The sequence below is a fragment of the Heterocephalus glaber genome, unplaced genomic scaffold (genome assembly GCF_053883595.1).
Source record: "Heterocephalus glaber isolate CG9 unplaced genomic scaffold, H.glaber_assembly_v1.0 deba00001452, whole genome shotgun sequence".
NCBI lineage: Eukaryota > Metazoa > Chordata > Mammalia > Rodentia > Bathyergidae > Heterocephalus > Heterocephalus glaber.
Genome location: NW_028258302.1, coordinates 1,703,692 through 1,715,995, shown reverse-complemented (window position 1 = coordinate 1,715,995; position 12,304 = coordinate 1,703,692). Strand labels below are relative to the sequence as shown.

Here is a 12,304-nt window from a genome sequence, read left to right as displayed (position 1 = left end):
CCACACCTATACATACTTACCTTTTGTAGAAAATCCAAATGACTACTACTTTAAGATATTGCACTGGAGAGGGCTGATAGGAGAGTTCTTATTGTTTTATGCATGTGTATTTTTAGCTTTATTAAGATATAACTGACAATAAAAGTATATATTTATGGTGTACAATATGATGTTTTGCTATATGAATATACTGTGAAATGATTAACCAAGCTAACCTATTTTTCATCTCATATACTTATTATCTGTATGTGGTAAGAACAGTACCGTTCATCAATTTTCAAGTATGAAATACGTCAGATTGACTGTAGTCACCATGCTCTAGAACAGATCTTCAAAACATTTTTATCCCAACTGCAACTTTGTACCCTTTGACAAAAATCTTTTCATTTTATGACCCCCAGCCCATCTTCTATCAACCACTATTCTACTCTCTGCTTCTATGAGTTCAACTTTTCTAAATTCTGCAGGTGAGATCATGCAGTATTTGTCTTTTTGTGCCTGGGTTGTTTCACATAGCATAATGTCTACCAAGTTCATCAATGTTGTGGCAAGTATCAAGATTTATTTCTTTTTAAAAACTGAATAGCATTCTATTGTGTATGTTTATACAACATTTTCTTTATTCATCAGTTGATGAGTTCTTAGGGACAAAGTTTGACAAAGATTTCTTGGCTGGGACCCCTAAAGCTCATGTAACAAAACAAAATTTGCTATGTATGGTGGTACAAACTAGTTATCCCAGCATTCAGGAGGCTGAGGCAGGAGGATCACTGCAAGTTCAAGTCATCCTGGGCTACATGATGAGACCTTATCTCAAACAAAACAAAACAACATAAAAATGAAAAGCATTCGCCACCTGCTGCATAAGCGCAAGGACCCGAGTTCGATCCCCGGTACCAAAAAAAAAAAAAAAGAAAAGCAAAATTTGTTAAATAAGATTACATCAAAATAAAAACCTGCCTAGCAAAGGAAGCAGTCAGCACAGTGGAGAGACAACCTATAGACTGGGGGGAAATATTTTCAAACATATATCTGGTTAGAATTGATATCTAAAACAAGGAACTCAAACAACTCAATAGCAAGAAAACAACTCAATTTAAAAATGGGCAAAAGACCCAAATAGATATTTTTCTAGAGAAGACATAAAAAAGGCCAACGTTATATGAAAAAATCTTCAGCGTCACTAATTATCAGAGAAATACAAATAAAAAACACAACATGATATCACCTGACTCTGGTATGAGAATCTGCAATCAAAAATGCAGAGGATTTATTGGTGAAGATGCAGAGAAAAGGAAACCCTTTTGTACTGTTGATGAGAATGTAAATCAGTCCAGCGTTGGGAAAAACGGGATGTTCCTCGAGAATTTTTAAATTTACCATATGATCCAACAGTTTCACTTCTGGGAATATCCCCAAGGGATTTGAAATTAATATATTGAAAAGATTATCTGCACTCCAATTTTATTGAAGCATCATTCACAATGGCCAAGTTACAGACTCAACCTATGTGTTCATCAACAGATGAATGGACAAAGAAAATGAAATGTAGATGATCGTGGAATACTGTTGAACTTTAAAACTGTATGCTGCCGTTTAGTAGTAACTGGAGAAGAACCAAGTGTGGAAAGGAAATTGAGGAAGTAGGCTAAAAACTGAAACTCTCTCACTAAATTGTTTCTTTTTGCCAGTAAACACACTTGTGCGTGCACTCATGTACTCTGCACACATACACATGCTACACACTCATATTCACACACTGACTCTAGGCGCTCCATTTTAAGGAATGTTTTGCTCTAAAATCTCCATTCTTCTGTTGCCCTTCGCTGATAGGGGAAAATAAGGTAAAGTGTGTATGCCTCACTAGTTTTTTTTTTTTAGTACCTGGGCAGGCGGCGGAACCACGGAGCTAAATCCCTGCCTCACTGCTTTTGTTCCCATAACTTTCCTGGTATTGTCTCTCTAACATAATAATTGCTAAATTACATGAACATTATCAACTAGCCATAAATGTCAATTTGTTGTAGGTAAACTAACTCCAAAAATATTTACATAGAAATAACCTCATTCTGACGAGCCTGGTTCTCACAGCTGGAACCCAAGTTTTTCCAATATTCTTTCAAACATATTTCTCTTTTTAAATATTTGCTTTAGTATCTCTCATCTGGAGAAAAACTAAAATATGACCAGCAGGAGGAACTACAACAACTTCGCCAGAATTTGCATCGGCTCCAAATCCTTTGCAACTCAGCTGAAAAAGAGCTTCGATATGAGAGAGGAAAGAACTTGGACTTAAAGCAACATAACAGCTTACTTCAGGAAGAGAGCATTAAGGTAAATCTAGCGGCATAGCCTTTTTTGAAGGGTCTCGGCGGCCCCTGAGAATAAATGAATCAATAAATTCCAAAATTCATGATGGGATCCATGGGTGGAGGGACAATGAGCTACTTGACAGCTTCCTCTAGCTTTCTTTTCATTCCTAAATGAGAACAGAACTTTGTCATGTCTCCTTGCTGAAGAAATATGTATGCTATTCACCTATAAAAAGAAAAAAGGGGTTTGGCTTGGGGTGGGTTCACTACTGGGGATTGAACCCAGAGCCTTCATACTGAGCTACAGCCCTAGCCATTGACTGATTGATTGATGTCAAACTTGTCCTCCTGCCTCACCCTCCCAGAGTGCTGGAATTATAGGTGTGTACCCTCATACCCAGCTCAGAGAAAGTCTTAAAAGTTACTCAGTCTTTTGAAATCATTATCTAAAATCATTATCTAAATTTCAGTGACTTCCACATACATGTATAAACGTTGTAATAAAACACCTCATAAAATACTGTCTCCTTTTAATTATGGTAAATTATAATGGTAATATATTTTATATTAACTTAATATATTTACATTTTCTAAAATATACATTAAGACTTGGTCTCCATGAGTCTTTAACTAAGGTTCTGGAATTTAACATTCAACAAATAAAAACTGAGCATCATGCATATGTCACAAAGGGACTTTTGTAGACACTGAGGGCTAACAGCAAGCAGAATAGACACAACCCTTATCTGCATGGTGCAGAGGTCAGAAAACGTTGGCCTATAGGTAGGGTCCTGCCTGGCCCCTGTTTTTGTAAACAAAGTTTTATTGTCATACAGCCATGTTTGTTAGTTTACATGTTATCTATGGCTGCTTTTATGGGTTTTTGTCATTTAGATAATAAAAACTTTTTCATTATTCATTAAGTTTATTGGTACATTTTAGGTATACATTATGATCACATTCACCATTGGGAATTTGTACCTGTACATGATATGTCTTGGTTCTTATTTTTTCCCATTTCCCTTCCCTCCCTTCAAACCCACCACCTCTCCCTATTTACAAAAGCTTTGTTTTCGTTCTTTTTTCTTTTCTCATTTTTTCCCTTCTTTCCTTTCTCCTGCCCCCCTCCCCCGCCTATTTCCCCTTCCCCTTTGAACATTTTCTTCCTATTTCACAATATCTATTAAAAATTTTTGTCCTCATTTACACTTTCAGTTTCTGACACCAGAGAAACAATTCAGTATTTACACATGTGTGTCCTATTTATTTCACTCAAGAGTATGGTCTCAAGGTCCATCCATTTAGCTATAAATGATTCTAGTTTATCTTTCTTTATGGCAGAGTAGTACTCTATTGTATAAAACCACATCTTCTTTATCCAATCACCAGTTGATGGGCACTTGGGCTGTTTCCAAGCTTTCACTATTACAAACTGTGCTGCTATAAACATGAGTGTGGATATATCACTGTTGTATGATGCTTTTAATTCTTTTGGGAACATATCCAGCAGGGTAATAAGCTGGGTCAAATGGGACCTCTAATTCTAATATTTTGAAGAATCTCTACACTGATTTTCACAATGGTCACACCAGTCTACACTCACACCAACAGTGGAGTAGGATTCTCTTTCCCCCACAGCTCCTCCAGCATTTGTTATTGGTTGATTTCTTTTTTTTTTTTTTTTTGGTACGGGGGATCGAACTCAGGACCTTGCACTTGCAAGGCAGGCGGTGGAACCACTGAGCTAAATCCCCGGCTGGTTGATTTCTTGATAGCAGACAATAGCAGACTTACATACTTGTAACAGAGCCCACATAATTCACAAAGTCTAAAATATTTACTGCCTAGCCCTTTATGAGAAAAGTTTGCCCACCTTGGTCTCAGGAAAGAAATGGATCTTATTTGAAAATGATCAATAAAATTCCCTGCTTTTCTGGAGCTCACATCTAATAGAGGAAAATAAATATTCATTTATCTCAAACTTCTAGGAAACCTTTCTAGGATCCTAGGATTATCTGAATAAACCTCATTCCTATCCAGGTTTGTTTTTTTTTGGTACTGGGGATCAAACTTGGGTCCTTTCGCTTGCAAGGCAGGTGGCGGAACCACTGAGCTAAATCCCTGGCCCAGGTTTGTTTTTATTGTTGTTATTTGTTTTGGTGGCCAACTTCTTCACAGTTTTTAAATTTTGATCATATTCCCTCAAGTCTTTATACAATTACAGATTTTTTAATTAAATATTAAATCTTTCCAGGCATGGTGTACAGCTGTTGTCCCAACACTCAGGAGGCTGAGGTAGGAGGATCGCTGTGAGTTCAAGGCCACCCTAGTCTACATAGTGAAACTTTGTCTCAAAGAAACCAAAAAATAAAAAATAAATAAATATTTGTTGAATCGGTGAACAATCTTTCCAGGATGGATAAATGATAGCTTGGTATGAAGAGATTTTTTTCCTCTTTTAAATCTTCCTCTGGATGTCTGATACCTAAATAGTGCCATATACATTAACTACTTTTTATTGATATTTTGTCTGCTTTATCTCTTATAAGCTTCCTGACAACCTTGATTATCCTGGTTACTTTAGCTTCATATAAATATTGACATTTAATGGAGAAGATATTTTTCACCTTGTTTTTCTTATTCTAGGATATCTTGGCTATTCCTGGCCTTTTGAAGTTCCATGTAAATTTTATAATCAGTTTGTCAACCTACACATACATATCCACACGTACTCATTTGTATATTCAAAAATATAACTTTTTAGTATTTTAGTTGGAGTTACATTGAATCTATGTCAATAGGGGCAAAATTTAATTTTTACAATAGTGAATCCTCCAACTTATGAAATGTATGTGTATATTTAGGCTTTTAATTTCATTTGATATTATAATTTTTATACATCTTTTGTTAAGCATATTCCTTTCTCATTTGCCAACTCTATTTGAGATTCAGCATTTCATCTCTAAAACAGGATACAATACCAAGCCCAGCCACTTTATAGATGTGAAAACCTAACAAATGTAAAATAGTAATATTAGTATATGTCTCAGTTCTATGCATCAAATACAGTAGATATTCTATAAGTGTTACTTGAATAACAGTTAACTTTTATTAGGTGTTTCCTGTGTGTCTGGCTCTGTTCTTGATGCTTTAATTGTTTTGTCTTACTTAGTGCAGCTTCACAGCTATCTGTGAGGTAAGCAGTTATTATCTTTGTGTTACAAATGAAAAAGAAACTGGTGCTCCAAGAGGATTGAACACTATTAAGTTTTAAAGTCACTCAATAGATTCTGATTGGTTAACACACAGTTGTCACATATGGAGATATTACAATTATAATCCCCATTAATCAGCTGAAAAGCTTTGAAACCAAGGAATTTTATTTCCCATGTGGACAAAGTCCCTCCCTCTCAATATTTTTATATGTAGGCCTTCCCTACATGGTATATGTATTCATTGGGTGCTGTTATTCCATAGGATCTTGTGCATATTTACCTGCTCAGTAGTATGTCTTAATCACCTATTCTCTGGCACTCTGGTAGGCCTGGGATATTGAGAAATAAATAAAAAACATGGCCCCTGCTCTCAGAATTTAAAATGAGGAAGAAGGGTGATAAGTAGATGAATGCATGCTTAATTATAACTTGTGATAAGTTCAGTGAATGAAATAAATGTGGCATGGAACAGTGATGTCACAAGTAAGGAGACATCTTCAGATTAAATGATAATGAAAATTTTCTCTTGCAAAGTGACCATTAGACTAAGGCCTAAAGAACAGGCAAGAAACCATACAAAAGGAGAAAGCATTCCTGGCAAACAGAATTGTGGAAGTGTGTGGGAGACTGAATAAAAATCAATGTGATGGGAGTTCAGTGGGAGAAGAGGAAATAACAAGATGGCTTTAAGGAGATAGGCAAGGGCTGGGTCATACAAGGCCAGGTGAACTGCTGGGATTTGTTCATACAGAGACAAGAAGTCACTGATACGATTTTAAGCACAGGAGTCAAGATCAATTTGGGTTTCTAAAGAACATTTTGGCTGCAACATACAGGATAGAATAGATGAGAGTAAAAGTGGAAATGGCAAGGTCAGTGGGGAAGCTCTGGCTACAGCCCAGGCTGTAAATGATGTTCTAGACCAATGGTTGTGAACCTATGGCACGCATGCTACAGCGGGCATGCAGAGCTGTCTCTATCAACACTTGAGCACCCCAGCAGCCAAGCGTTGGATAACAGTTGTTTTTTCTGAAGTAAAACCTTGGTCTTTGGGTTTAATTTTAATGTTGGCACTTTGTGATAAAAAAATGTATTTTGAGTTACAGTTTGGGCCCTTGGTCTCTAAAAGATCCACCATCACTGATCTAGACTATGGTGCTAGCAAAAATGACTCAAAGAGATTGCAGCAAAGTAGCTGTGGAGGTAGTGTGGCAACATGTTGTTAAGTGATGGGAATTGGGTCATGATGGAAATGGGATACTCAAGGGTGACTTTCTGGTTTCTGGCCTACACAAAAGGTTGGATGGTGGCTTCATTTACTAAAATCAGGAAGTCTGAGAAAAGACGACCTTGGACATATGGGCAGAATCACAGAGTTTAATTTTGGCAGTTAGAAGGATAGTAGAGAAGTAAATGACAACCAAGGGAAGGAAAGGAGGACTTTTTGAGATGGAGGGAGGGAGTGCTACTCAGCTCTCTTGCACATTGGGCTTATTTTGACGGGGGTGGGGGGCACTGGCATAAAGTTACTTTGACTAGCAGAGATGAAAGCCACCTTGGAGTAAATTAAAGGTTGGAAAAATGTTTAGGTTGTGCAAAACTAGAAACTCTCGAGAAAATTCCTTTGTTTGGCTGCACCCTGACTTAATGAACTTCAGCAAAGCTTACTAATGCATAGCTGCTCCAGAGAGGCCAACAGCCATATTCAGCGTTTGGGAGGCTGAACTCCTCTGAAAGCTGCTTATTCTGGCTCACATTTCCAATTCACTCTGTGCTTATGTTTGTCATTCTTATTTATTTCCCTCTTCTAGATCAAACTTGAACTAAAGCAGGCCCAGCAGAAGTTGCTAGACAACACAAAGATATGCTGCTCTCTCAAGGCAGAGTGGAAGCACAGTCAGCAGAAAATCAGGGAACTGGAGCTGGAAGGTCTAAGGCAGGCTCAGAGCATTAAATCACAGAACAACCTGCAGGAAAAGCTGGCTCAGGAGAAATCAAAAGTTGCTGAAGCAGAGGAAAAGGTAATTACTGGATCCTCATGCTTAATCAACAGCATGTACCAAATACCAGTACCGAAATCCTGTTTCCCTGAGGATTTTAAGAACTAGATATAGTACAAACCTGATAGAATACTAATTATTTTTTACTCCCCTCCATTTTTTTCCTGTTGTTAAATTTCACCTGCTCCTACAATTCCAGTAAAGTCTTTTGGGTTTTTTCTCTTTTTATTTTATTGGTACATTTTAGATACACATAATAATAACATCCAATATAGGGAATGTGTACATACATGTACATGATGTATCTGCTTCTTTTTTCCCCATCCCCCCTCCCTTTAAGTCCTCTTCTTCTCTTTATTTACAAAAGCTTTGTTTCCATTTTTTCATTCTATCCTTTTTTTCTAATCTCTTCTTTCCTTTCTCTCTCCCCTCTGCCTTGCTCCTCGTCTCATTTGAACATTTTATTGTTTTTTTAACAGCATAAATTAAAAAATGTAAGTTTCATGAAAGTTATGATGTTAATTAAAGGAACTAACTGCTATACTTTTCAAATTGTAAATGACTTATTTTCCTCTCATTTGGATTGGTTGGTTCTATGATTTTTTTTGGAAATTTTTGAAGGGATTTTGGTTGTGAAATGAAGCATTTTGAAATACTGCCTTTGTGTCTTATATTGTCCAACACCAGGTGGCAGTAGTATATAACAGCTACACACAACAGCTACACATTAGATACGCAGCTTTGAGATCAAATCTTGGACCAAAAATCATTTCATCAAACCATATACATCAAATAGATATAAAAAAGATAGTAACAGCAATCTGAATTCAACTTTAAAAATCCAATGTTAACAAGTTTGAAGCCAGTCTGGGCAACATGTTAAGACCCTGCCTCAAAATAAAAAAAGGCTGGAGATGTAGCTCAGTGCTCCTTGGGTTTAATCCCTGATACTGAAAATAAGATAAAATAAAATAAAGCTGTGCAGATAGGATAATGGTTGTCTTTATGAGGTGAAGAAACTAAGAAGAGGCATGAATGAAGGCATATTCTGTGGTGCTGGAAGTATTCTATTTGCTGGTCTAGGAGGCAGTTATACAAGTGAAAGTTCAGTGAGCATCCTTAGGAGTAGTATAACTTTACCATGTGCATGTTATTACTCCATAAAAAATTAATTGGTAAAATTAATAGAGACTGATAAATGTTTAAAAATAGCTACACTAAATATTTGTGAGGATTTGTTGTACAGGAACTCTTATATACTGACTTTAGTTGGAAGAGAAAATTAATATAAAGATGTACATATCATCCAACCATTTCACATCTACCATTTCACAAAAACACTAGAAAAAATGCTGTATTTCACATATGTCTCAAGAAACAGGAATACAATCTTGTTCACAGCAACATTGTTCCAAGTGGCAGAAAAGCAGAAATGACCCAAATGTCCAAATTCCACAAGATGGCATTAAATAAATTATTGTATATAGGTACTAGGTACATTATGCTGTAGTTCAATATAGCATTGATTTTTTTTCCCCAGACTGGCCTCAAACTTGCTATCTACCTTCCTTAGCCTCCAAGAGTACTGGGATTACAGATATATGCCACCATGCCTGGCTTGAACTTTTAAAAAGCCACCAAAACAACAGTATGGTTCCATTGATTTAAAAAAAGTCAAGCTAATACAAAGTAAAAACTATCATATAGAGAGGTATATTATTTTTAAAAGACCAGGACGTGATTAACATACAATAGCTCTCTCTCTTGCGGATCAAGAAGGATTTACCAAAGAAGTTCAGAGAGTAGATTTGAAAAGTATTGGAAATGTTCTCTTTCTTAAACTGGGTGATGGGTTCAAAAGTTTGGCATGTGTCCTTGACAGCCAGTGATGTGATGTTTTTGTCTGGAATTAGGACAGAAAATCTTTCATTGCAAATTCTCGGCCTAGGAGTGTAGCTCAGGGGCAGAGAGCTTGCCCTGCATGCACAGGGCTTTCCCTGGCACTGCAAGTAACCTCTTCCTAGGCAGAACTAAAAGGAGCAGCTCCAAGGAGCTTGAACTGGCCTCCTGTGGCTGACAGCCCGTTGTGACTGCCCCTGAATCATTCTCCATCTTCACTTCTCCTGTCCTGTGTAGGCTCTGCAAGGACCTGGATGCTAGAGCTTGGAATTGATTCAGAAAGCCCTGCTCTTAGAAAAGGGCTACCTTTGGCTGGCATATGTTGAATATGTGTATGGTGAATGTGATACCAAACCACTGTAAAGGATTCCTTTCCTGGGTCAGAAGCACATTAGAGGATGAACAGATATCTTACTGAAATCTGTTCATTCAACAAATAATTGTTGAGCATCTACTATGTACCAGTCATAATTTTAGGTAATATAGGGGTCTATGAAAAAAGAAGTAAAAAGATTTTAAAGGGAGATGTGTATAGTAAAACGTGCTTTTTAATTACATTCTTGATCTAAAATGTAAATTCTAAAATATAATTATTTCAAATTGATATATCAGATTTTCAGTACTACCAAGGCATTGATGATAGATGGTATGTTAATAAGTACTTGGTTTATAAGAGATTCTATTTTGTTCTGAGGTGTTATTCATCTAGGCACGCTGGAGACACTGTGTGCTCTCACACATTGCTATTAGAATTAGAAGTATAAATTGCCTTTGAAGGCAGTTTGGCATTATGTATGAAACAAACAATTCTAATAACCTTTGCCCTGGAAAATTGTACCTTGGGCCAGGGATTTAGCTCAGTGGTGCCACCGCCTGTTTCGCAAGCGCAAGGTCCTGAGTTCAATCCCTGGTACCAAAAGAAAAAAGAAAAAGAAAGAAAAGAAAACTGTATCTTATCACTTATTCTACAGATATTGTTTGTAATAGCATTTTTTTTTTTTTTGGTACCGGGGATCGAACTCTGGTCCTTGTGCTTGCGCAGCAGGCGGCGAAACCACTGAGCTAAATCCCCGGCCCTGTAATAGCATTTTTGTAATAGCAAAACATTGGAACCAACCTAAACATCCCTCAGTAAGAGGCCAGTTAAGAAAGGTTTATATATCCTTTTTTTTTTTTTTTTTTTTTTGGTACCGGGGATCGAACTCGGGACCTTATGCTTGAGAAGCAGGCAACGGAATCACTAAGCTAAATCCCCGGCCCTGGTTTATATATCCTTACAGTAGAGTGGCGTGCAACTGTAAAAGAGAAGACAACTTTGTGCATATACAGTATGGAAAATACCATGCACATCGTTACTTTTTAAAGCAAGGTATATAATCATTTGGCATGTCATTATTTATATAAAATTTTTGTATATATGGAGGATAACTATATAATATTTGTGGAAATATACTCTGGAAGAAATAGCTGTGAAAAAATATTTGTGGAAAAAAAATCTTTGGATGGCTACAAAAAAACTAATTAACAGTGGTTACCTATTTGGTGGAGGAAAACTGGAAAGAAATGGGATGTAGAGAGGAAGGATTCTTTTTTTTTTTTGAGGAAGGATTCTTTTTACTAAATACCTTCTTTTATACATCAACATTGAATTATATGAATGCATTACATATATCAAATATTAAGTAATTTAAAGTGAAGGGTAGCCATACTTGTTACTTGGTCAGATTTGTATATGAGCAGTGCTATGCTTAACAGTTATATGCTGTTTCTCTAATTCAAAAAACGGTCACACTCATCCTAAAATTTTGCTTATAAATTTTTTCTTTCAAGATTTTGGACTTGCAGCAGAAATTAGAACATGCTCGTAATGTCTGTCTCACAGACGCTTGTACTCTGAGGAAGAAGCAACTAGAGGAAAGAATCAGTGAAGCAACAGAAAATGAAGCTAAGTTAAAGCAGCAATATCAGGAAGAACAGCAGAAGAGGTAGGAGGAGCAGAGAGCTCAGGGTTGCATGGGTTTGAGCAAGACTGAGCTCAAGAGCAACGTCCTTTTCCTGATTCATTGTGTTTTCTGTCTCTGCTGAAGTAAACCCACCAGCACAACTTTTTGTCTTCAGCCCTTAATAAAATGAAACTAATTGTTTATTTTCTTGGTTGACTCTGCCACCAGCGTGTGATTCCTAGAGGCAGAGATTTTTTTTTTTCTTGTTCTGGGACATACCTGATGCATAGGTAAATTTTCTTGAATGACTGGGTTGCCTATAAAATACGATATTCTGGGATTTGTTTTTCTAACTCTCTGATGTGACTGGTACAAATTCAGACTACAATGAGGTTAGTGTTTTGTATTTACCTACTAATGCTCTTCAAAGTGCTTCCAGGGACTTTATAGGCATCTTTTTTGGTTTTCTGGACAAGGTCTTGCTAGGCAGTTCAGACTGGCCTTAAACTCACTGTGTAGCCCAGGCTGGCCTCAAGCTCTCAGAGATCCTCCTGCCTCAGCCTCCCGAGTGCTGGGATTACAGGAGTGTGGCATCACGCCCAGTTTAGGAATCTTAATCAACAAACTGCTACCAGATAAGAGCTGTCATCTGGTTTTTTTAATCTAAAATTATGGTTACTATTATGATTCTTATTTAAAGCATCTTCTTGGATGCCCTAGACTTTGACCAAGGCTTCTTATTTGTTTTGTTTTTTTTATTTTGGTACCAGGGATCGAACTCAGGACCTTGCGCTTGTGAGGCAGGCGCCGGAACCACTGAGCTAAATCCCCGGCAAGGCTTCTTATTTGTATGCTATGGAGAGTGACTCACATACATGCCCTACCTCACACTCCTTAAAATTCTTCTGTGGCTCCCCATTACTCTTAAGTGAAGT

At 37.1% G+C, this 12,304-nt stretch overlaps 1 protein-coding gene across 30 annotated transcripts in view; it reads left to right on the top strand.

The window, feature by feature from the left end:
• Window positions 1-12,304, top strand: part of Ccdc30 (coiled-coil domain containing 30) — a 121,284-nt gene that overhangs the window by 69,982 nt on the left and 38,998 nt on the right. For 29 of the 30 annotated variants that reach the window (XM_087215169.1, XM_087215155.1, XM_087215158.1 and 26 more), the window contains 3 exons: window positions 2,155-2,334; window positions 7,339-7,548; window positions 11,257-11,411. In XM_087215169.1, the coding sequence (XP_087071295.1) occupies window positions 2,155-2,334; window positions 7,339-7,548; window positions 11,257-11,411 (545 nt within the window). The remainder of the gene's footprint in view (window positions 1-2,154; window positions 2,335-7,338; window positions 7,549-11,256; window positions 11,412-12,304) is intronic. The other variant, XM_087215170.1, reaches the window with a different exon arrangement.